At 35.1% G+C, this 25385-nt stretch overlaps 1 protein-coding gene across 2 annotated transcripts; it reads right to left on the bottom strand.

Annotated features, from left to right (window-relative positions):
* Positions 1 to 416: 416 nt before the first annotated feature.
* slc23a4 (solute carrier family 23 member 4) lies at positions 417 to 23765 on the bottom strand. 2 transcript variants are annotated; one of them, XM_030137659.1, is made up of 13 exons: positions 23630 to 23765; positions 22451 to 22591; positions 18988 to 19145; positions 13208 to 13367; positions 9443 to 9624; positions 9117 to 9237; positions 8484 to 8640; positions 7285 to 7527; positions 6915 to 6925; positions 6581 to 6745; positions 5082 to 5190; positions 4896 to 4991; positions 417 to 994 (listed from the first exon to the last, which is right to left on the bottom strand). In XM_030137659.1, the coding sequence occupies exons 1-13, from the start codon at positions 23675 to 23677 to the stop codon at positions 726 to 728; spliced, it is 1860 nt and encodes a 619-aa protein (XP_029993519.1). In that variant the 5' UTR covers positions 23678 to 23765; the 3' UTR covers positions 417 to 725. The 2 variants fall into 2 exon arrangements, with proteins under 2 accessions (XP_029993519.1, XP_029993518.1); XM_030137658.1 differs by lacking the exon at positions 6915 to 6925 and having other exon boundaries at positions 7274 to 7527.
* Positions 23766 to 25385: the final 1620 nt, after the last annotated feature.

The raw sequence follows: 25385 nt of genomic DNA, 5'->3' as shown, positions 1-25385 counted from the left end.
ACAGGCCGAGTCGAACCGGTTCCACACAGTGGAAATGCGGCAATAGAGGAATTAGTAAAGCGTCTGTAGTTTCACTTTCACTGCACGCCGCCCCTCCCCCAAACCGGGCCCGGCGTCATCTGTTATTATTATTTGTACATACTGTATATGTTATATTTTCTGTGCAGAGATGGAAATATAAAAAACAGTTTATGCAAACTCACCCGTTTGTACTCTTATTCCCTCACCCAATTAGAATCGATAAGGAATCGGATCGATAAGGAAAATCGATTATGAAATTGGAATCGTTAAATTCTTATTGATTCCCATCCCTACTCCAGCCCCAATGAATTAATCTACAGACCCTCATGAAATAATGTTTTTTTACAATTTCTAATTTTTCCAACCAAGTCAGTGCCTGGATTTTTGTCTTTTAACTCCATTATGCTTTTTGTTTTACTCTAAATACAAATTACTGTACAGAAAATGTATTCAAGATTATCCTGTTTTTTGCCAGCTTTTTGTAATCATTTTCAAAAAAACCCATCTTATATAGGTATTGCTTTTACTACTCTATCCAAAATGCTGTTTGTGAGCGTCGTTCCAAAAGGCAGTGTGAAACACTTGCACCATGTTGTTACATAACAGTGTCTTTATCAAATGGACTAAAGGTCCAAACTGAGCTGCCTTTGTTGTGATGGTTTTAAAAAATCCCCCAAAATGGCCGAGTGGAGTGAGCGCTGGGCTCACAGAGGGACTCCAATAATGATCTGTGAAGGTTCTGGATGTCCCAGAGGATGCTTCGGCTCCAGGGCGTTTATGTCTGCACCGCTTCCATCCAGGGAGCTGGACACACCGGACGGGCAGAAAGGGATGTACTGCAGCCAGGAGGAAGATGAAAGATAAGCACTGATACCAAAGGGAAGGTTGTAGACTTCTCCGCTCTCCAGTGTATTGCTTGAGTCATCCTCGTGAGCCTTATTCCACGCCAGTATGCCGCGTTCATGCTTGGAGCCTGTTGGACACATGTTCAACCACATGCCTCGTGTTATACGTCTGTAACCATAAATCATAACTCTTGCTCAATGCTATTTTCTGGCTTAACATACTTGTTTGTCATGAATCTGTATTTAACCCCTTCATGCAGAGTGGTCACTACAGTGGACAGCTATTCTACAGCTGTTCTCTTGTTTATTCGTTAGCTTTGTTGTTTTAGTTCCATATCAGCCAACACAGCACCATCCCATGCACTACAATTTATATCATTACTGTAACTTTGCTGTTCTTGATAAACCTAATCTGCAGTAACATCTCTGAGTTAAATCAGGTGCTTGGTATTGTTATTAGACTGTAATTAACACTTTTTTTTTTTGTTTAACAAAAAGGTTGTTTTGGGGGTTTTTTTAGTGAGTAATGACTAGTATTAGTGTATGTTAAAATGTGAGACATCAGATTAGCTGCAATAAAAATGTTTTTATTTCATAGTTTTCACTCAGTATATCAGTAAATACATTTCTTTGCCTCAAAAATTAAACATGATCCCCCTAGAACACAGGTGTCAAACATGCGGCTCAGGGGCCAAATCTGGCCCACCAAAGGTTCCATTCAGGCCCGCAGGATGAAGGTACAAAAAAGAACCTGAACAGTCCATGTTGTCCAAATCCTTTTGGTTCAGGTTCCACATACAGACCAATGTGATCTCCAGTAAAAATAACAACACAATAACCCATAAATAATGACAATGACAAATTTTCTTTATGAAAAATTATGTGGAAAAAATTTAAGTGAAAAAAATGAGATTACGCTGTGAAAATATTTACATTTACAAAACTATTCTTTCACAATAAAATGCAAATAAAAACAAAGATGAACAACCTGAAATGTGCAATTTGAACAATATTCTGCCTGTTACTAAATGTCTGGTGCATTCATGGATCCACTGTGATCTGTAGTTGTATTAATAATAACAGATGTAATATTGTAGAAATTGTTCACATTTTAGTTCCAAACTCCAAAATTCTAACAATGTTCTGCCTGTTACCAAATGTTGATGTAACATTGTGTGTAAAGTACATGTATAAATAATAAGTCGAGGCATAATGTTAAATTGTTAAAATTGCACTAATTTTTCAAATGAAATTTCAGTTTTTTCAGATTATTCACATCTTTTTTGTAAAATGTAAATATTTTCATAATTTAACCGGGGGTTTTTGTACTAAAACAAAAGAAAAACTTGGATTTGTCATTATTTATAGGTTATGAAGTCATTATTTTAGTGGTCTGGCCCACTTGAGACCTAATTGGGCTAAATATGGCCCCTGAACCAAAATGAGTTCGACACCCCTGAGCTAGAATATCTGACCAATCTTATACATAACAGTGTAGATCAGTTCTACAGAGTACGGCGCCCATTTTTGGACTGTATTGGACTGGACCTCTCTTCTACCCTATTAAAAGGACTGTTGTGCACTTGAATGATATTCATAAATGTGACTCCCGTACATCGTAAGTCTGACCTACCACCTTGTGTATTAAGCTATGTTTTTGTGTTTTTATTTCCAATGTAAGAGCTGTCGTGTATGTGTTGTTTTGTGTCTAGTCTTTAGAAGACACTGTTTTGTTGAATGGAAAACAAAAAATTGCAATAAAATCAATGAAGAAAAAAAAAACAAAACACATGGTGTCCAGGTGAGTGGACATTTTTGCAACCCCATAAAAAATAGGTTCATAAAAAAAATGTCAATTGCTTTGTTTTTTTAATGCCCAGAGGAATATAAACATTCAAAACAAAAAAAAAAAAATCTTGACTAAGGCTCTCATAATTCATGCACAAAAGGGTTAAAGGAACGCTTATACTTCTTCCTACTCCTTTTCAACCATGCAAAATTCTGACTTGCACGTACTTGAAAATAGATTCTCTAAATGTCTCTCCCCAGGATGTACCTAATGATGACCTCAGATAAATGTAAAAAAAATTATACTCTTGCTCTGAGACATCCCAGAATTAATGAATTTTTAATAAAATGTCGGGGCCAAAAATAGGACCAAAATTGGGACATGAAAAGCTGCCTTTTTTTTTTTTTTTTTGCATAATTAATTCAATTCCCAAAATATACTTGAGAGAATAAAAAGATATTCGAAAAAATAGCGTGTAATTTTCATGTCCTTTTTACAGTGTTACGCACAGATTCTTGTATAAAAAAATAATAGAAAAATTATATAAAAATGTGTTTTATCTGAAAAATTGTTTCTCTTCTATCTCAGTAAATATATATATATATTTAATTTAAGTTTTTATTTGGTTTACAATGCAAGATTGACATATTTTATACATTGATAGTTTTGTTTTTTTTATAAAACAAGACAAAAAACAAACGAACAAAAAAAAAACAGAACAATTGAGTAGCAATTGAACAATGGGTGTCAAGTATGTTTTTTTTGTTTGTTTTTTTTTTAAGTATTTATAAAGTCTATCCACGGTTTCCTGCATTCCTTGAATTTGTCATGGTCCAGTCTTAGTGTAAAGGTGAGTTCTTCCATTTGAGCGATTTCTTTAACAAGGTCCTTCCATTCATGCTGCGAGGGTGTCTTGTCTGTCAACCATTTCCTAGTGATCACTTTTTTGCTGGCAATCAACAAGATATTCCACAGATATGTTTTACAAAATCCTTTTATACCACCTGGTCGTTTACCTAAGAACATATTCTCAAAATTTAAAGGCGTTTTTATTTTCATAACCTTGTCAATACTACTCCTGATTTTTTTCCCAAAAGGGAGAGAATTTGGGACAGCTCCAAAAAATATGATGGTGATGAGCTTTTTTTCATCCCACACTGTCTCCAGCATGATGTATCTACATTTAAACCTTTTTGTGCAGGTGTTCTAAAAAAGCGAATCACACTTTTCCATGCAAATTCTCTCCAACTAAGTGAAGATGTACTTTTCCATATATTTTCTTGTATTTTAGTCCATTCTTCCATAGTCAATTCAAAACTGCCCTCCTTTTCCCACTTTTCTTTGATATAAACCGTATTTTCAGCCCTAATGTTTTGTAATTCGGTGTACAGTCTTGATATTAGCTTGTTGTTTGGGTATGATTTATAGGATTTCAGTAAAATTGTCATGATTCCACTAAGTGGTCTGTCTAGATCTACTTTGTTCATTTTGTCCAAATAATGACGGATTTGTCTATCTCAGTAAATATTTATCTTTAAAACAGACCCAAAGTGCCTCAAAACTTGCTTCATAACATTAGTCTACATCTGGTTTGAATTTTTAGCCCCCATGTCCTGTTTTTAGGGACCAGTTTCATAGAAGCACCCATTTCCATTTTCACATTGTAACTTTGCTTTAGATACAGAACATAGACAATAGAAAGGGGATCGAATTGACATCATATGATAGTGAGTATATGAGTTGTTGTTTTCTACAGGGGTTGGACAAAATAATGGAAACACCTTAAAAAATCAACAGAATATAATTTAATATGGTGTAGGTCCGCCTTTTGCGGCAATTACAGCCTCAATTCTCCGAGGTATTGATTCATACAACTTGTGAATTGTTTCCAAAGGAATTTTAAGCCATTCTTCAGTTAGAATACCCTCCAACTCTTTTTGAGACGATGGCGGTGGAAATCGACGTCTTACTTGAATCTCTAAAACTGACCATAAATGCTCAATAATGTTGAGGTCTGGGGACTGTGCCGGCCATACGAGATGCTCAACTTCATTAGAATGTTCCTCATGCCATTCTTTAACAATTCTAGCTGTATGGATTGGGGCATTATCATCTTGAGGTGAAGGTGTTTCCATTATTTTGTCCAACCCCTGTATGATCAGATGACTTGCATTCAATTATGTAAACCATTAACAACAATGAAACTAATAACATTCATATATGAATTATGAAATCCTTACCTGGAATGGTGTTGTCAAGTATGAAGCCAAAAAACCCTCCCACAAACATGCTGGTGGTTAGAAGCACCTGCAGCATCTGGTCGATTTCCACCACACCTGAACATGACACAGAAAAAGCATGTTTCTATCAGTTGACCAGTCACAGAGACTGTATGAAATGTTTGGTATATTTGTCCTATCATATACCTGTAGCTATAGTTTTAGGATTTTTCAGTATCCAGTTGGGGATAACAAGACCGACGAACATGGAGAAACCGAAAATGAAGATATTTCGGGATGAATTCATGTCTGCATACTAAAAATAAATGGAAAAAACAAAATCATGAGTAGATTTGGCATCCCATTCAACAACAGTCGCTTTACCATTGACCTTCAAATTGCGCAAATATAACTTGCGCATAAAAATTTACCTAATGGAAAAATGACAATTTCGCCAAAAGTCTCATTTTTCGATTAAATGTTTTTGCGCTGGCAAGAGGTGGTTTTTCGGGCATAGCGCAAATGGTATATCATGCAAAACTGCAATGGAAAGACCTTTTTTCGCAACTAGAGTCAGGTGAATTAAAAAACCGGATGTTGACTTACGATACAGCAAGCGAAGAAGAAGAAACGTGTCGTGTTACGCGTGGACACACCAGGAAACCCAAACATTTCGTAATTTAGTATGAGATAGAGGGGTTATATATAATAATAATAACGCATATATCTGTAAATCAATACCATATTTACGTTCGTTACCATGTTTAGAATGACTTCTCGTGTCATCTCGCAATAATATATAAATAAATCATTGCATTTGGGATATAATGGAAAAACCGACATAATGCACTTCTGTTTTTTTTTTGACATTTAGTAAATATCGGTAATAAAATTTTGCCTAATGAAAAAACGACAATTTCGCCAAAACTCCAATTTTTTGGTGAAACATTTTTGCGCTAGCAAGAGGTGGTTTTTCGGGCGTAGCGCAAATGGTATATCACGCAGAACTGCAATGGAAAGACCTTTTTCGCAGCTAGTCAGGTGAATTAAAAAAACAGATGTTGACGTATGTTACAACAAGCAAAGAAGAAGCAGAAACATGTCGAGGTGTGTGTGGACACACCAGGAAACCTAATCATTTCGGAATTTAGTACGAGATAGAGGGGTAATATATAATAATAATAATGAATATATCTGTAAATCTACACCATATTTACATTCGTTGCCATGTTTATGGAATGACTTCTTCTGTCATCTCGTGATAATAAATAAACAAATCATCGCATTTGTGATTTAATGGAAAAACCGACATTACTCACTTCTGTTTTTTCGACATTTAGTAAATATCGATAAAGTTTTGCGCAGATGTCCAGTGGAAAAGTGACTTATATATCGATAACTCAACCTGAATATAATTCGAATTTATATGGCCACCCTTGGTGTGACATGTCGTAAGTCCTGGGATGGGGGGCGTGGATGAGGTTTGTTAAAATGTGTTTGTTACGTTTGCTTTCCTCTGTTATACTTTTGGTTTGTTCACTCTGTGTTTATTTTTTCTAAATGTGGACAAACTGTAATAATAGATGTTTTTGTGGCTAACTTTAATAAATAGACTGACAACAAAATCATGAGTACACTCAGGTGAATGAAGTTTGCATAAAGGTTAAACATGCATCTGTTTCGGAGTATTTATTTTATTTATTTACCTGCAGATTTGAAACTCCTGCTGCAGAAATGACCCCAAACATAACCATGAACATCCCTCCTATTACAGGTGATGGGATTGTAGTGAATACAGCACTGACTTTACCAAACACACCCATGAGAACCATCAGGACTCCACTGGCCACTATCACCATGCGACTTCCAACCTGCAAACATGAAGAAATGATATGTCTTTTTTTTTTTTTTTGATTAATTAAAATTTTGGTTTTCGTCCGAGGAGGAGTGGTGGTGGCAGGTTAAAAAAAAAAAAAAGTTATCTTAGTCTTAGAAGTGTTAAACAGTATTAGCATCTTCTTGAAAAAGTGTCCGTCTAACCTTTGTAATACCAAAGGCTCCACCGTTTTCTTTTTTCTTTTTTTTTTTAATTAATTAAAAATAAAGTTGTCTTCTGAGGAGGAGTGGTGGCGGGTTAAAAAAAAAAAAAAAAGATTTGTCTTAGTCTTAGAAGTGTTAAAAAGAGTGTTAGCGTCTCCTTGAAAAAGTGTCCGTCTAACCTTTGTGATACCAAGGGCTCCAACGTTTTCTTTTTTTATTATTATTTTTTAATTAATTAAAAATAAAGTTGTCTTCTGAGGAGGAGTGGTGGCGGGTTAAAAAAAAAAAAAAAGATTTGTCTTAGTCTTAGAAGTGTTAAAAAGAGTGTTAGCATCTCCTTGAAAAAGTGTCCGTCTAACCTTTGTGATACCAAGGGCTCCAACGTTTTCGCTGTATGAGGTGGTGCCATTTCCTGTCCCCCAGGCCCCAGCCAGCAGACAACCCAGCCCCTCAATGCCGATACCCCTGTTGATGGCATGTTTAGGGGGAGGGGGAGCACCAGAGAGTCTGGCACAGGCGTGATAGTCCCCAACAGACTCGATCATGGACGAAATCACACCAGCTAAGATGCCCACCACACCTGCCAGGCTCACAGTTGGAAGGCCCCACTGACCTGAAGATGAATTTAATCAGACAGCAGTCAGTGATACACAGTAATGTTTGTTTTAGAAAAGAAAAAATCCACTTTTTAGCTTCCCGGCTATCAGGCTATAAGCTATTGTCATCATGCGGTGTCTGTCGTTTGTCGTTGTCGTCCATTACAAAAATTTCAATCCTCTTCTTCTCCGAAACTACAGTTCTGATTGACTTCAAATTTGGTATACAGCTTCTTTATGATGATGTCAACAAAAGTTAGTGAAATTATTTGGATCTGGATCTGATTCTGGATTTGGAGCGACTTTGAAAAATTTCCCCATTATAAGAGATAGGAAGTGGATTGATCCAATAAATCAGTATCAATGATATCGAGTTGGAATTTGAATTTTTTACAGATCTGATTGGAATATGACCAAAACATAGGCTATTTCTGTAATATAATAAATACACAGAACTGGGGGATAATAAATGGCATCTGGATACATTTCCCAAAGCTTTTAATTTGACCGGTGAGCTAATAATGTATGATGTACACTTTTATATAGTAATGTGTCATATACACTGTATTGTCTTGTTTGTATGTTTAGTCTGTTTTTAAATGTTGAGGACTACAGATGGAAAATAGAAACTAAATCCAGCACATTTACACAAAGTAGTGTTTTTATTTGTACTGAGTGTTCATTACTATGCACTGTCCTCATCAAATAAACAAATAAATAAATAAATATGTACAAATGTTGTGATGTAACTAGTTATAAGACATAACAAATTAAGCAGGAATTAAAGCAGGTTGTAGAAATCCACTTGATTTTTTGCCAAAATGAATATAAAGATAGCTTTGCAGCACCAGGAGGGTTCAAATTCAAACTTTTTGAACCATTAGGGTCCAAATACGCAAATAAATGAACCAAAGACTAATGAAAGTTTAGCAAAACATGACCCCTTTAAGGTGAATCCACCTCTGCCTCTTACCTGGGTATGGAAAACTGAGCCAAGGAGCTCGGCCCATAACGTCTCCCTTCAAATCAGTACGGGCGAGGTAACCATACTGGTCAGGGTCAGAGGGAAGTACGTTATACGTTGTCAAAATATAGCAGATGAGCCAAGACAAAGTGATTCCAAGCAAGACCTGGAAAACACAAAACACCTTTGTTGCTTTCTCTAGAAGTCTGAAGATTCAGATTTAGTTCATCCCAGATATATTTTTAGCTTTACATACAGTCACGGAAAAAATTATTAGACCGCCCCTTGTTGTCTTCCATTTCTTGTTCATTTTAATGCCTGGTACAACTACAGGTACATTTGTTTGGACAAATATAATGATAACAACCAAAACAGCTCATAGGAGTTTAATTTCAGAGCTGATATCTATCCATTTTCCATGTTTTCTTGACAATAACCAAAATCACTTCAGTTCTTACATCAATATCTATGGCATTGTACTGACAAAAACAGTGCTGTTAGGCATTCCATGTTTTCTTTTGTCTGTTTTAGTCACGATACACACAGGAGTTAGGACTGGATTGCATAATTACTGTTTTTGATGACTTTTGATGGTCTAATAATTTTTAATAATTATAATATAGCGAATTGCTTTGTACTTACAGGAAGAATCTGAAAGATGTAGACCCGGGTGGTGTGGAGCTTTTTATCCTTGCTATATGTAGGAAACGGCACCGCTATGTGTCGAAGGTATTGTGAAAAGAGGATGATCAGGACTGTAGTCCTGAGGGAAAAAAGACAGATAGGGAGTGATTAAACACATTTACATTAATAAAAAAATGTATGTTTCACTGACAAAATGAACCAAGAACTAGCTTTTTTAATGTCGAAAAGGGGGTTGATGTAAGAATAAGCCTCTACATTTTATTTATTTTTATTTTTTAAAGTAAGTGAATGTGAAAGTGGATGGGAATGAAAATTGTACCCACATTGCAGAGATGCCCCAGTGATTGCCAGCGCTGGTGCCCGCTGAGTCAAACAGAGACAATCCAATAAGAGAAATGGTGGGAGCAATGGTGAGAGGTCCAATGAAGCGCATGAAGAGTCCGATGAGGCCGGAGAAACCGACGAATACCTGGAAAAGTGACCCCACCATAATGGATCCCTGAAGCTACAGAGAGACAGACATACGGCTGTTTAGATAGATAGATAGATAGACAGACAGACAGACAGATAGACAGATATTTTATTAAGATGCAGCATTTCTCTCATAACAAAGTTATTGACCAAAACCTACTATATTTCTAATATCAAAATGAAAATCGCTCCTTTGTTGAAACCAAAATACAACCCGACACATCAATTCCAGACGTAGCATTAGTTATTTTAACCCATAAAGACCCAAACATCCACCATCGACCAAAACCATCCGCTGATCTAATGTGTTTAATACCTGCTGATTCACTAATTTTATCAATACATGGAAATTATTGATATAAAATACAGTTTGTCGTCTTTTCATGGTCATCAGATATGACCCATTTGGGCGTTCAGAGGCTCTGTAGAAAACATTGTCATCTTCTACAACATTGATTCACCAGTAAAACCCACGGAGTTGGATCAGTGACAGTTGACGGAGATACTCAATTATTGATATCTTTGCTGAAAACGTCACTTTTCTTCAGTTTTCTCTGTTTCTGATATAATAACCCTCAACTTTAATCTGAGCTTTTATGAACATCTACATGATTAGTGAATTAAATATAGGAAAATTCCTGTTTTTTGCTGAAAAAGGCAAAATACAAAGGACAATTTTATAATAAACGGTGATAAATCACTTAACAAAGGTTAAATGGAGAGAAAAAAATAATGTGGGAACTGCCATAAAAGTAGCACTGGGTCTTTATGAGTTAAAACTATATTGAGACAAGGGGTTGATTCCATTGTTCTTGTTATGAATATCCCAAGACTAACACTTTTTGTATGACAATTCACTTTATGATTTGCTCGCATTTTAATATCATATCCAATTTTCTACACAATGAAACTGCTTACAATAAGATAAATGTTTGGTATGACAATAACATCAACAATCACAACCACTGTGTGTATTAAATGCCTCAATATGTAACAAAGGCAACATGCTAGCATGAAATATGCACAGAAAACAGGAACAGAACAATGACCACATTTGTCTTAGAGAGTCTATTTAACTAACAAGCTTCTGTCTCATCACAAGCAACAGCACTAATTGATTGTTGTCATTTGACAGTACTAAAAACCCTGTTAGCATCATAGCGTGGGCCTGCTACACCAAAGAGTATGAAGTACACAACCCTATGAACATAAGACCAGTGATACTCTACATCAGCTGAGTCACATCTAATGTAAAAAGGAGTTAGTGCTCATGTTTAATCCACTAGAACAGACACATATTCAGTGTTTGATCCATAAGTGGTTTTAAGCATGTTGAAGTGAACAAACCAGCAACCTATCAGATCAACTGTTAACGAGGTTAGAGCTGAAATCAAAGCTACTGAGCAGGATCTAGGGAAGGAAACTAACTTAGACGTGTTCTAAATAGGAACAAGCTTTTCAGTAAGCTCTTAAATCTAATAACTTAAATAACTGTAAACCATCTACAGATCGCAGATTCCATTCAGGACTCAAAACTGGTTAGTGGACCATTTCAGCTGTAATATGACTGACATGACTGTATAAATACTAGGAATGTGTTTGTCTTGTTACACAGCTGCAAAAAATATTTTCCATAAATGGGTCAAATAAATTGTATCTGATGTGATTTGAGCTTAACTCTTTAAAGGAGTGATATTTTGCTTTTTTTTTTTTTTTTTTTTAATGGAATTATGCATTTTAAAACATTTCCCTGTGGTCTACATAAACTGTAAATGCTCTGCTTGGGTCTGAATTCTTCATTAATTCAACTCCACAGGTCCATCTTCAACAATATCTGAGTAACGACACCTGAAAGGTTGTTTTGAGCGCTGGCCCTTTAAATGCAAATGAGCCTCTTCAGGCCCCACCCCCTCCAGGTTGTTGACTGTGCTGCTCTGTCTCATTCAACTGAACATTTTAGATCACAGGTGTCAAACATGCGGCCCATGGGCCAAAACTGGCCCTCCAAAGGTTCCAATCCGGCCCGCGGCATGATTTTATGGAGTGCAAAAATTACACTGAAGATATGAACAGTCAAAGGTGTTGAACTGGTTTTAGCCCGGTGTGATCTAAAGTAAAATAATAACATCATAACCCTTACAATAAAATGTGAACAACCTGAAAATTAAGTACAATTTTAACAATATTCTGTCTGTTACTAAATGTTTTGTGGATTTGTAGATCTGATTTGTAAGTTGTGTTAATAAGTCGACACATAATATTGTAGACATTCTTATTTTAGTTACACATTCCAAACTTCAAAATTTCAACAATATTATATTTGTGTAACATTGTGCGTAATGCACCTGTACAAGTGTTAAGTTGAGGCATAATATTGTTAAAATTTAACTTGTTTTTATGAAGAAATTAAATTTTTTTCTGGTTATTCACATCTTTTTGGTGAAAAGATAGTTTGTAAATGTAAATATTTTAATAATTTAATGTTTTTATTGCACTAAAATGAAGAGAAAAACTTGGAGCTGTCATTATTTATAGGTTTTTATGCTATTATTTTAATGGTTTGGCCCACTTGAGATTGAATTGGGCTGAATGTGAATGTGGCCCCTGAACTAAAATGAGTTTGAGACCCCTGTTTAAGATAATCGGCTCAAAGTTTGGAAATATTTTCAATATGGACTACAACCACTGCTGCTGACAAACAATTATGTTGTGTTCTGAGAAATGTTGGTCGGAAGTCTTGACCTTATATGTGCAGATTTTGTGACGTAACTAGTTATAAAACATAACAAATTAAGCAGGAATTAAAACAGGTTATAAATATCCACTTGATTTTTGTCGGAACTAATATAAAGATAGCTTTGCAGCACGTGGAGGGTTCAAATTCAAACTTTATGAACTATTAGGGTCCAAATGCACGAATAAATGAACCAAAGACTAATAAAAGTGGGTTTAGTCAAATATGGCCCCTTTAAAACCTGATGCGTCATCGCTGACACACCCCATGCGTATGCAGTTTAAATGGCTGTAACTATTTCACTGTTTGTCCAATTGGAAAAAATTCCAACAGTTTCTGAAACTTGAGATGTCACACTTTCTAGGTTTTATTGGTTCATTACAGTAATTTCACTCACACCTGTACTAGAAGCTGGAGAAGATGTTTTAGCAGAATTATAACATGCAGGAAATTTTAAATCACTGCTAGATTTTTTTAAGTGCTCTGGAAAAATGGGCAAAAGGACTCACACACAACATATTTTCTAACTTTTTATAGTCAAAATCAAAAAGTTGCTTTTTTTTTTTTTTTTTTATTGTTAATTGTGAATCATGTATGCGTTTTATGTTGTTTGGACTTTGTATGGCTGCTACCTTGGCCAGGGCTGCCTTCGAAAAGAAATTCCTAATCTCAATAGGACTTCCTGGTTAAATAAAGGTAAAATAAAAATAATATAAGTAAAATAAGAAAAAAAAAAAGAAGTCTAGATGGACCATTTTAGGCTCAGGGTTTAAAGGGTTAATGTCCAAAACACCCTTTACCGATAACGTCCTCTTTTAGGCTGTCATCCAAAGTTCAGCTGTAAATTGTGATTAGAAATGTCCTCCAGACACAGTTTACTTACCGCTCTCATTCGACTCTGCCACACCTCGGTGAACTCTGCAGACGAGGTGTTGACGAGGCTGGAATTTTGAGTCCAAGCCGGACACGTCCACTCTGGCATGGACAGCATTGCCATTGAGGGGGCTAGCAATGTAAACGTACCACCTTGAAGTATCGGTAGTCTGAAAATAAAAATAGAAATGGGTGATATGGGACGAGATAAGGTTACTTAGGCAGGAAATGACACAAAATAACAGGAGACAATAAGTAGAAATATAACAAAATGATCTCCTAAAGGCAGTGGTTTCCAACCTTTTTTGGCTCATGACCCCATTTTAACATCACAAATTTCTGGTGACCCCAGACATTCAAAACTGGGACTTTTTTTTTTTTTTTGTTAAAATTAATTTGTTTTTGATCATGTAATAGTTTGCTATACTATGTTGCAAATAAACGTTAATTTTAGATGACATTTAGTCTATATAATGTATATTATTATGGACAGAGGCAGTAAATCCAGGTGTAGATTACTGCACAAAGTGAGAATTTTATTTTCCTTGGTCAGGATATGTACAGTCAGTCCAGCTTGGATTTAAAAGGCTGACAATTAATACTGAACAAACAAGAACTCAAACTGTGAATTATGAAAGAGCTGCAGCATCTGAAACTGACCACAATGAACATTTGACAGATAAACAGAACCACAGTGCTTCAGTTTCAGCTTCACAGTTTATCATGTCTGTTATGTATTGGGATTGTCTCTCTCTCTTTTTCGTTTTTTTTTTTTTTTTTTGTTTAGTAATAGTTAACAAGACATTGTGAACAGAAAACCAACAACAACACATAAACAAAGTGAAAATCAAACAAATACACAAACCAAAAACAACAACAACAATGACAGAGTAATGACAAACAACAACAATGACAATGTCATATTACAATGAAAAAGATCATAAATGTAAAGTACTACTACTAACAATTACAAACTATCACACATCTTCTGCATGGTGAAAAAACAGCTGCTGTCAAACCAAACCAGTAGCCATAATGTAATGTGATGTAAACATGTTTAGAGTGTGTGTGTGACAGACCGCAGTGGGACATAAGAGTGAATGGTTGGATGTGAATGAATATTTTATGTAGATGGAGTTATAAATATGCTTTTTTTTTTTTTTTTTTTTTTTACTGTTCTTTAATGATTTAGTTTTTATTAATGTCTGTTTTTTTTTAAATAATATACAGATGGAGTTATAAATATGCATTTTTTAAAACTGTTTTTTAATGTTTTAGTTTTAATTAATGTCTGTTTTTTAAATGAGAACATCAGTCTGCCCAGGGACTACAGGTGGAAATTAGCACTAGTGCTAGAACCTGGCACACTACATTTCTCCTTTTTAAGGTTAATGTATATTGTGCATTGTCCCTGTCTAAATAAATAAATAAAATAAAATAAATTTAAAAAATAAATAAATGTAACGAGCAACTAAACAGTATAGCTTGGTTAGGGGCGATAGGGAAAAGCGGAAGAAGGGAGTGTGAATGAAAGTGAGAAAGAGAGAGGGGGGAGTGAGGGGGAAAATATTCATTATTGTAATAATACAAAAATATATAATAATAATAATACCAGTAGCCTAATTTGCTAGTATTATTGTGGTGGTGGTAGCGACGGAGGCAACCACAAGACAACAATGGGTTAAATAATTTAATATTTGTAAAAATATATTTGTATCAGTTATTATCCTTTTGAATTAATATGGCTATTGGGGGTGGGGGGGGGGTGGGGGGGGCTGAGGAGGAGAGGACACCATCAACCCCCCACACAATGACTGTCTCTCTCAACTCACCATATATTTTTTATTAGTACATTTTTTTGTTTGTTTTTTTCTCAATTACTTCAAATTTCAGGCGACCCCATTTGAATTCCCGACCCCAAGGTTGAAAAACACTGCCTTAATGCATTCTCCATTATTACAGTCTTATCTTGTGTCACTGTAGTCACATTTATGGTTAATTTATGTCATATGAGGTGGTGACTCTAATTAGACTGAGCGCTAGGCTGGAGGTTAAACCAGTTAAAGTGATCTACTCTGCAATAATAATCTGCCCTTTATTTACAGAATTACAGCTTGTATCAGACACATCACAGTCAATGCAGAACGGCATGGTTTGAGTTAGTTACACAGAAGGAGGACCGACTCAGTAGAATAGTAAAGCAACAGTTCTAGCAAATACCCTTGATGGGAGTTTATGATGTTTTCATCCTATGGGGACACATTTAATTAGCGTTGTTTGTCTTTTGGCTTCTCTGGAACAGTCAGCCGTTAAACATAGTCATTGTTTTCCTTAGAGCCGACCTCCAGGTATTTGGAGAGAGACAAGAAAGCATCAGTGGTGCAAAGCCAGGGGAATGTGGATTTAGCAAGCACTAGATTCCAAACATAATAAGATGGAAATTCCTGCTATAATCCCACTGTGACACCAATATTCAACCAGGCTGAGTCTGCAAAGGCAAAGGGCAAGTTTAGAGCTGCGAGTCATGGTTTAGGGTTGGAGTTCAACAAAAAACTATTTCAGCAATGACATCATTTCTGGGTGTTTTTTAGTGGTTATGTCACTGCACTGTGACACATTCTGAAGGACTGAGTTTTTATTTAGGGTGCGCTCAGTTTTCTATTGACATTTCAGACAGTTTACCACTCAATATTTTTGATGATTGCATCTTTTCTTATTTTTTACCATAGTTTATTAAATTCCAGCGCACTCTATTATACTACAGTGCATTGTATTATGTCATATTGTGTTGTGTTGTGTCGTATCATGTTGTATTATATTATATTGTATCATATTGCGTCATGTCGTATTGCATCATGTATCGTATTGTATCATGTTGTATCATATCATATTGTGCTGTATTGTGTTGTATTGTATTGTAACATGTAGTGTTTTATGTTATTGTATGGTACTGTATTGTGTCATGTCACATCATATCATATTATATTGTATCATATTGTGTCATATTGTGTCATGTTGTATTGTATCATATCATTTTGTGTTGTATCATATTGTGTCACATCATATTAAATCATATCATATATCATGTCATGTTGTATCATATCGTATCATATTGTGTTGTATCATATTGTGTTGTGTCGTATCGTATCATGTATCATATTGTATCATAATGTCTTGTGTCGTATTGCATCATATATCACATCGTATTGTATCATGTTTTATCATATCATAATGTGCTGTATCATATTGTATTGTATCATGTAGTGTTTTATGTTATTGTATGGAACTGTATTGTATCATATCATATCATGGCATATCATATTATATTGTATCTTATCATATTGTGTCATGTTGTATCATATCATATATCATGTCATATCATTTTATATTGTATCATATACTGTGTCATATTGTGTCGTGTTGTATTACATCATATCATATTGTGTCGTTCGTATCGTATCATGTTGCATCATATCGTGTCACATCGTATCATATCATGTCATATTGTGTCGTGTTGTGTCGTATGATATACAGTATCATATCATATTGTGTTGTATCATATTGTATCGTGTCATATCGTATCATGTATCATATTTTATCATAATGTCTTGTGTCGTATCATATATCATATTGTATTGTATCATGTAGTGTTTTAGGTTATTGTATGGTGCTGTATTGTATCATATCATGTTATATCATATTATATTGTATCATATCATATTGTGACACATTGTATCATGTTGTGTTGTAACATATCATAATGTGTTGTATTATATTGTATCATATTGTGTTGTGTCATATTGTGTCGTGTTGTATCGTACCATATCATGTCACATCCTATTATATTGTGTCGTATTGTGCCGTATTGTATCATATCATATCATATCACATCATATCATATCATATCATATCATGTTGTATTATATTGTATCGTATTGTGTTGTATCATATTGTGTCGTGGCGTATCATATCATGTATCATATTGTATAATAATGTCTTGCGTCGCATTGTATCATATATAATATTGTATTGTATCATGTTGTATCATATCATATTGTATTGTATTGTAGTGTATCATGTAGTATTGTATATTATTGTATGGTACTGTATTGTATCATATCATGCCATATCATATTATATTGTATCATATCATAAAGTGTCATGTTGTGTTGTAACATATATTGTGTTGTATTATATCATGTCACATTGTGTTGTATCATATTGTGTTATATCGTCTTGTGTTGTATTGTATCATATATCATATCATATTGTATCATGCAGATGTGCCTGCCACTTCTTGTTGTGACTACTGATTAATTAACCACACCTGGATTAATCAGTGCATCCAATAATGAAAGACAGGAAATTAAAGTTGAAGTTCAGGAAGCAGTGGGTCTGTGCATAGAACCCGTTACTTCAAAATAGTGGACATCTTTGTGGACTGGAAACGGTGCAGGGGTCAACTTTACCCATTTAGTGTTCCCTGTGGAACACTTTCCTTGTACGTATAAAACCTCAGTTCTTTTTCCTTTACTTTGGTGATAATCTCTATATTCAAGCTGCGCTTACTTACACAGTAAAATATCCTATTGTTAAAAGCTCAGCCAGTACACTTAATTTGGAAAAGTCCACAGTTCAAAAGAGGTTAAGAAGGAAAGCTGAGAGCCTGCTCTGTTCTGCTTATTTAATCAGCAGGAGCAGCAGGTCTAATTCCACTGTAATGCACCCTGCTGCACTCCACTGCAGTGGAGGAACTAAAACAACATAAAACACACACTGAATAGGTTTGTCTTTTACAAATACAAAGCTATTAACTCTCTAATTAAACTTACATATATCACCTCAACATCCCACACAGGAACTGTTCTAATCCACAGGTGTCAATCATGCGGCCCGCAGGATGAATTTGCAACGTGCAAGTTAGGACATCGAACTCAAAAATAATATCATGATTACCTATAAATAATGACAACACCAATTTTTTTTCTCTTTGATTTAGTGCAAAAAACATTAAATTATGAAAATCCTTTAACAATAAAATGTGAATAACCTCAACAAAGGACTAAAAAAGAACTAAAAAAAGTGTATGTGAAAGGTTTGTATGGATGTTTTGTGTTATTGTAAAAATATACAGAGGAAAATATGTGTTAACAAAGCAAAGGAAGCAGATCTAGTTTGATTATTAGTTCGTAAACAGGGGGTAGGAGTCAATAAGTTATACTTCTTTCCACTCCTTTTCCAGGGCAGAAAAATTTTATTTATTAATTTATTTTTTTTTGACCATGTTGTATGATTCTATGTTATCTGATGATTGTATGTGCTCGAAATAAAACTACTACTACTACTACAAATATGAACAACCTGAAATGTCTAAAGAAAATTAAGTGCAATTTTAACAATATTCTGCCTGTTACTAAAAGTTTTGTGCCTTTGTAGATCGGCTCTGTAATGCATATGTATAAAAAATGATAAGTCGAGGCATAATATTGATAAAATTGTACTTATATTTCTCCACAAATTTCTTTTTTTTTTTCAGGTCATTCACATCCTTTTTGTTTGGATCGTTTGTAAATGTAAATATTGGCATAATTAAATGTTATTTTTTGCACTTAAACAATTTGGAGTTGTCATTCTTTATTAGCTGTCATGCTATTATTGTACTGGTCCGGCCCACTTCAGATTAAATTGGGCTGAATGTGGCCCACGGAAGAAAATGAGTTTGACACCCCTGTTCTAATCTGTACTCCATCCGTCATATTCATTAGTTCCCTTCCTTTTGTATTTTCTTACCGAATGCCGAATGTAACTTGCAGCAAAGTGCAAATACCAGAGACGAAAAAGATGGTACTGATGAGGTGGCTTTGTGTAAGACCGTCATGCTGAAGACACAACCCCTGAGACAGGATCAGAGGGATGGCGATGATGCCTCCAAATGCAGTCAAGCAGTGCTGAGAGAGAAGACAAGACATGTAAAAGAAAGGCAAGGAAATGTGGTTTTAAAAAAAAAAAAAAACTGAAGTGATTTTATTTAGCTGCCTCAGGAAAAAACTGTATATGTTTGTAGCCACTGAACTATAGTGTGTAACTGCAGTATTAACAGTACATGCATGTACAGTCAAATGGTAACAGTGTAGAAACAGATGAGACCAGAGCTCTTAAATATATGGGTGCTTCTATGAAACTGGGTTCATTTTGGTATCTGGAACTTTACCAGCTTTTTTAGACCCAATAATAAAAGAGAAATTTAGACATACAGTATTTCCCCCCAGGATGTACCTAATGATGACCTCAGATAAATGCAAAAAAAAAAAAAATTATACTCTTCCTCTGAGCCATCCCAAAATTAATGAATTTTTAATCAAATATTGGGGCCAAAAATAGGACCAAAATTGGGACATGGAAAAGCTACCTGGGTGTCAGTGCATTTGATCTGAAAACATAGCTGTAAATGGTCTTATATATCGCTATAAATAAAGACACTGTGTTAAATTTGATGATCCTTTTCCTAATCCAGATATGCAGGTTTTTCATGAATCTCAGTCTCATTCCAGGTTTTTGTGTGTAACCCATCGTGTCCACTGGTGTTACATGCAGAACCTGGTCACTTAAACACAAATAAATCATGAGTGAATTTTGCAACAGCGGTCATTTTTGTGCAACACTCTGCCTTGCATATTTACTTCCATTCCCAAGATGTACCTGAGAGAATAAAAGATATTCGAAAAAAAATTGTAGCGCGTAATTTCCATGTCCTTTTTATCTTATTACATGTAGATTTCTGTAGAAAAATAATAGTTTCTCTCATCTCAGTAAAAATTTATTTTTAAAACAGAATCAAAGTGCTTCCAAATTTGCTACCTAGGTGTCAGTGTATTTGATCTGAAAACATAGCCGTAAATGGTCTTATATACCGCTATAAATAAAGACATTGTGTTAAATTTGAGGATCCTAGTGGTTTTTCTAATCCAGACGTGGGTTTTTTCATGAATCTCAGTCTCATTCCAGGTTTTTGTGTGTAACCCATCGTGTCCACTGGCGTTACATGCGGAACCTGGTCATTTAAACACAAATAAATCATGAGTGAATTTTGCAACAGCGGTCATTTTTGTGAAACACTCTGCCTTGCATATTTACTTCGACTCCCAAGATGTACCTGAGAGAATAAAAGATATTTGAAAAAAATTGTAGTGCGTAATTTTCATGTCCTTTTTATCTTATTACATGTGGATTTCTGTATAAAAATAATAATTTAAAAAAATAATAGTTTCTCTTTTATCTCAGTAAAAATTTATTTTTAAAACAGACTCAAAGTGCTTCCAAATTTGCTACCTAGGTGTCAGTGGATTTGATCTGAAAATGCAGCTGTAAATGGTCTTATATACCGCTATAAATAAAGACACTGTGTTAAATTTGATGATCCTAGTAGTTTTTCATGAATCTCAGTCTCATTCCAGGTTTTTGTGTGTAACCCATCGTGTCCACTGCCGTTACATGCGGAACCTGGTCATTTAAACACAAATAAATCATGAGTGATTTTTACAACAGCGGTCATTTTTGTAAAACACTGCCTTTCGTAATTAGTTCAATTCGCAAAATGTACCTGTGAGAGACTAAAAAGATATTCGAAAAAAAAATAGCATGTAATTTTTGTGTCCTTTTTGCCGCGTTACATGCGGATTTTTGTATAAAAATAATATAAAAATGTGTTTTATCTGAAAAATTGTTTCTCTTTTATCTCAGTAAACATCTATTTTTAAAATAGACCCAAAGTGCTACCATATACTTGCTTCATTACATTAGTCTGGTTTGAATTTTTAGCCCCTCTGTCCTGTTTTCATTGAAGCACCCATATACCAACCAATGTTGAAATCAGAATGGGCTCCATGCACAGCCCCACTACTTCCTGAACTTAAGGCAGCTCCTTTATTTCCTGTTTTTCATTACTGGACACACTGAATAATCCAGGTTCGTCTGACCACAGTAGTCCCAACAAGAAGCAGCAGACCCACCTGGATTAATCAGTGTGTCCAATAATGAAAAGCATGAAATAAAGGAGCTGCCTTAAGTCCAGAAAGTAGTGGGACTGTGCATAGAGCCCATTATGTAAATTACAGCAATGAAGGAAACAACTGAGAGCAGCTCCCACGTGACAATGAGCACATGTCTGCATTCTTACCTAACATCTGAAACTGTGACACATTCGCTTTCAGTAATGTAATGCGGCACACTGCAAAAATTTAAATCTTACCAAGTGTATTTTTCTCATTTCTAGTCAAAATATCTCACCACACTTAAAATAAGACACAATCACCTGAAGAGTAACTTTTCAGTGAGATATAAGAACTTATTTTTTGACAACAGATCTTGAAAATTTTATTTCAAGAAATGTTACCAAGATAATTTTCACTTGTTCCACTGGTAGGTTTTTTTGCTTAATTCAAGATTTTTTTTGGCTTAATTCATGATTTTTTTTTTACTTAATTCAAGCCAAAAAAAAAAAATCTGCCAATGAAACAAGTGAAAATTATCTTGGTAAGATTTGTTGAAATAAAATTTTCAAGATTTATTGTCTAAAAATAAGTTCTTATATCTCATTGACAAGTTACTCTTCAGGTGATTATGTCTTATTTTAACCTGTTTAACCTTGACCATATTTTCAGGGGAAAAACGCCTAAAAAGACATACCCAAAGTAAATGAAGAATTACTTCACAATAATAAGGTTCATATGGATGTTCTTGGTGTCTATGGACATTTAGAGACCTCACAGAATCTATTCCCATTGTCTAAAATATCGTATCTATTACTATGCCTGAGTAAACTGTAACAAACTAAAAGAGAAATTAGAATTTTTTTTATCCTCGCCTGTTTTTTTTTCGGCTGGATTGACGATGATATGCATAAATTAACTGTTCGTGTCAGAGATTTTTAATAGCGTATATTTCACCCCACAAAGATTAAAAATCATGTTTGAACATCATAGTTTGCACTAAAATACACTTTTGATGTACTTTTATTAACATTAGGGTCTAAACTTTGAGCAAAAGTCGAAAAAAACATCCATTGTCCTGATTTATTATATTTTTTTATAGTAGATGAATATTAATATAATTTTTTCGGCCCGCGGGCGGGCTGATAGGGCTAAAGGGGTTTTAAGTGTGATGAGATATTTTGACTAGAAATGAAAAAAATACACTTGGCAAGATTTAGGTTTTTGCAGTGTGTTAATCAACATAAACGTCCTTGCTGGCGTACCTGAATGCCTAAAACGATGCACAGGTACCATGGAGGCACATCTGTGACACAGTAGGCTAGCTTGTTGTTGTCTTCTTCAATGGAGCTCTCCAGTTCTTCTCCATGTTGAGTCTCAGGTAGATCACAGAAACGTCCTTCAAGCTTTAACACCAGCCAGAAAGTAGTCACATGAAGGTTAATGTTCACACATAGATCGGTAGCTATAGCAACTTATTTTGGGTAAATGGAGCAAAATTTCAACAAAAAAAATGACGCAACCACTGCTCAAATGATTTTAAAGGAGTGATATTTTGCTTTTTTTTTTTTTTTAATGGAATTATGCATTTTTTTTTAATACTTTATTTTTATCTCCATATTTTAACCCTTTCATGCATAGTGGTCACTACAGTTGACACCTGTTCTACAGCTGTTCTCTTGTATATTCATGGGTTTTGTTGTTTTAGTTGCATATCAATCAATACAGTGGACACTTATGCACCATCCTATAATTAATTACATTGGGGTTTTTTATGCCTAAAGCCAAATAAAAACACTCAGGAAAAACATCTCGACTAAGGTTCTCATAATTCATGCATGAAAGGGTTAACTTAGCAACACTGATATGCAGAATATTTTCAATTGTATAAAATAAAAATCATCACTGTTAGAAAAAAATGCTGTATTTAGGACTGTTACACACATCTGAGCTTTTGTGTTTTTGTTTTTTTTTTGTGTGTGTTTTACATAACTGAAAACTGCAAAATAAATTATAAAAATAAAATAAAATAAAATAAAATACTGCCTTTGAATTGAATAAACTGTTTTCTCCTGCTGCTCCTCTTGGTAAACAGCTCAGAGCTTATCTTTTTGTAATGACATTATAAGCATGGAGTAACAGGAATGTAAACAAGTACATTCAGAAGTATCCATGGCATTACTTTGCATGCAATGCTGCCTGGTGTAATAATTAACTGACTGAAAACATGTTTTGTAAAAGAACACGTCACATTGCGTGTATTATTTAATCACATATATTATACTTTTTGTTATACCGGATTGAATTAAACTTCACTAACTATCCAGATGTTTAAAATTCTGAAATAATCACAAATATATGCCCAAAAATAGTATGTTAAGAATGCAGTTTTTTCAAAATGCTATTAAAAAAAAAAAAAAAAATGAAGAAAATGTTCTACTCACTGCAAATGCATAGTTGTCAAGTCCATTATTTTCCTTTTCTGGAGCCATACTTCAGCCTATAGACTCAGGTGGTCTTCTGAGTCAGGAAACAAAACAGAAAACTGAAGAAACATCACAGGGAGGGGAGGAAACACAAGAGGGGTGGGGTGGGGGGGAGGCGAACTGGAATGAACTAGAGCGTCAGGAGGTGGGAGTTCGGGTCGGTGGGGTGTGGTGATGTAGCGGTCCACACAGAGGGAAGGAGTAGAGTTCAGACATGAGACTGCTGCGCTTGTTCAGTCCCACCAGCAGCTCATGTGAACCCAATTACAACAGTAACAGCAGCTGACCAACCGGCATCTGGGAGGCAGGATATACCCACGGACTGGGTCTATTTCACTGAATCTGCATCAAACATACTTCACAGGTTTTTGTCTAGCACATCAAGAGCCTTTAACAGCAGCATAAAAGTATAAATATTACATAAAAACCACCACTTCCTGTTCCTCTGGACTGTTCTTTGAGGTAACGTTTACGCTGGAGGCTCTGGAGTTCAAGCACAGTTGGCTTATGCTGTGAACTGTCTAATTTTAACACCAAATATTTGTTTTGTGGACAAATCACCGTGACTATCACATGTTGGCAGAATATCACATGGTACAAAGCAGTTAGTGGAGATGAGCAAATGTTAACTTCATTTCCTAATTTGGCGTAGACCTACATACAGCTCTGTTTCCCGTTAAATGATATTAGATAAAATTACATTATTACTCTAAATTAACAGTTTGATAGCAGCCCACAGCTACTACATTACTGTAAGTGGGTCCAAAAGGTGTATTTTCACATCCTCATCATCATCATACTGTGTATACAGGGTGGGGAAGCAAAATTTACAATATTTTGAGGCAGGGATTGAAAGACAGTGTATGACCAATTAGTTTATTGAAAGTCATGAGAATTTATTTGCCACAAGAAAATTGACATAATAGAAAATGTTTTTATTCTATGTGTCCTCTTTCTTTCTCAATAACTGCCTTCACACGCTTCCTGAAACTTGCGCAAGTGTTCCTCAAATATTCGTGTGACAACTTCTCCCATTCTTCTCTAATAGTATCTTTAAGAAAGTCGACATTGCTGTGTGATGTTCTATTGGTAGCATGTTCTAAAACGCCCCAAATCGCAGAATCCAGAGGGTTTAGATCTGGGCTAGAAGGCGGCCATAAACATGATTCCCAAAAATTGCTAAAGTTGGATTTGTTGCTGTTGTCAACAAGTGTTTTGGTGTTCTTGTGTAAGATTTTAACTTCAAATCATATTTTACTGCATTTCTAACGGTCTTGTTGTCTACCTCAAGTTCAATTGCCATTTTTCTCATGGATTTGGTTGGATCCTTTAGGATTTTGGATTTGAGAGCTTTTATAAAAGCTTTGGTACGTTTTTTTGTTGCTTCCTCCACTTCCAGACTTTCTCATAATAGTTTTGCTCATAGTCATTCTCTTCTTTCCATTATAAACAGTCTTTACGGACACTCCAACTATTTTTGAAATCTCCTTTGGTGTGACGAGTGCATTCAGCAAATCACACACTCTTTGACGTCTGCTTTCCTGATTACTCATATGGGCAAAAGTTTGTGAAAAGGTATGGATAATAGTGTTAGGTATGATTATGACATCAATATATGTTTGGTTTCAAAACAATTGACGTAGTGCCTGCTGAGAAAAAACAATTAAACGTTCATTGTAAATTTTGCTTCCCCACCCTGTATACAGGGTGTCCG

Source organism: Sphaeramia orbicularis, chromosome 6 (genome assembly GCF_902148855.1).
Source record: "Sphaeramia orbicularis chromosome 6, fSphaOr1.1, whole genome shotgun sequence".
NCBI lineage: Eukaryota > Metazoa > Chordata > Actinopteri > Kurtiformes > Apogonidae > Sphaeramia > Sphaeramia orbicularis.
This window is presented reverse-complemented; position numbering and strand designations above follow the sequence as displayed.

Excerpts from the sequence above, each read along its gene's own strand:
- slc23a4 (XM_030137658.1), bottom strand. The coding sequence starts at position 23,677 with ATGGCTCCAGAAAAGGAAAATAATGGACTTGACAACTATGCATTTGCA. Across the intron at positions 13,368-18,987 it reads CAAGTTACATTCGGCATTCG|ACTACCGATACTTCAAGGTG; the intron begins GTAAGAAAATAC and ends TTTTATTTTCAG. Across the intron at positions 4,992-5,081 it reads TCCTAAAACTATAGCTACAG|GTGTGGTGGAAATCGACCAG; the intron begins GTATATGATAGG and ends TGTCATGTTCAG.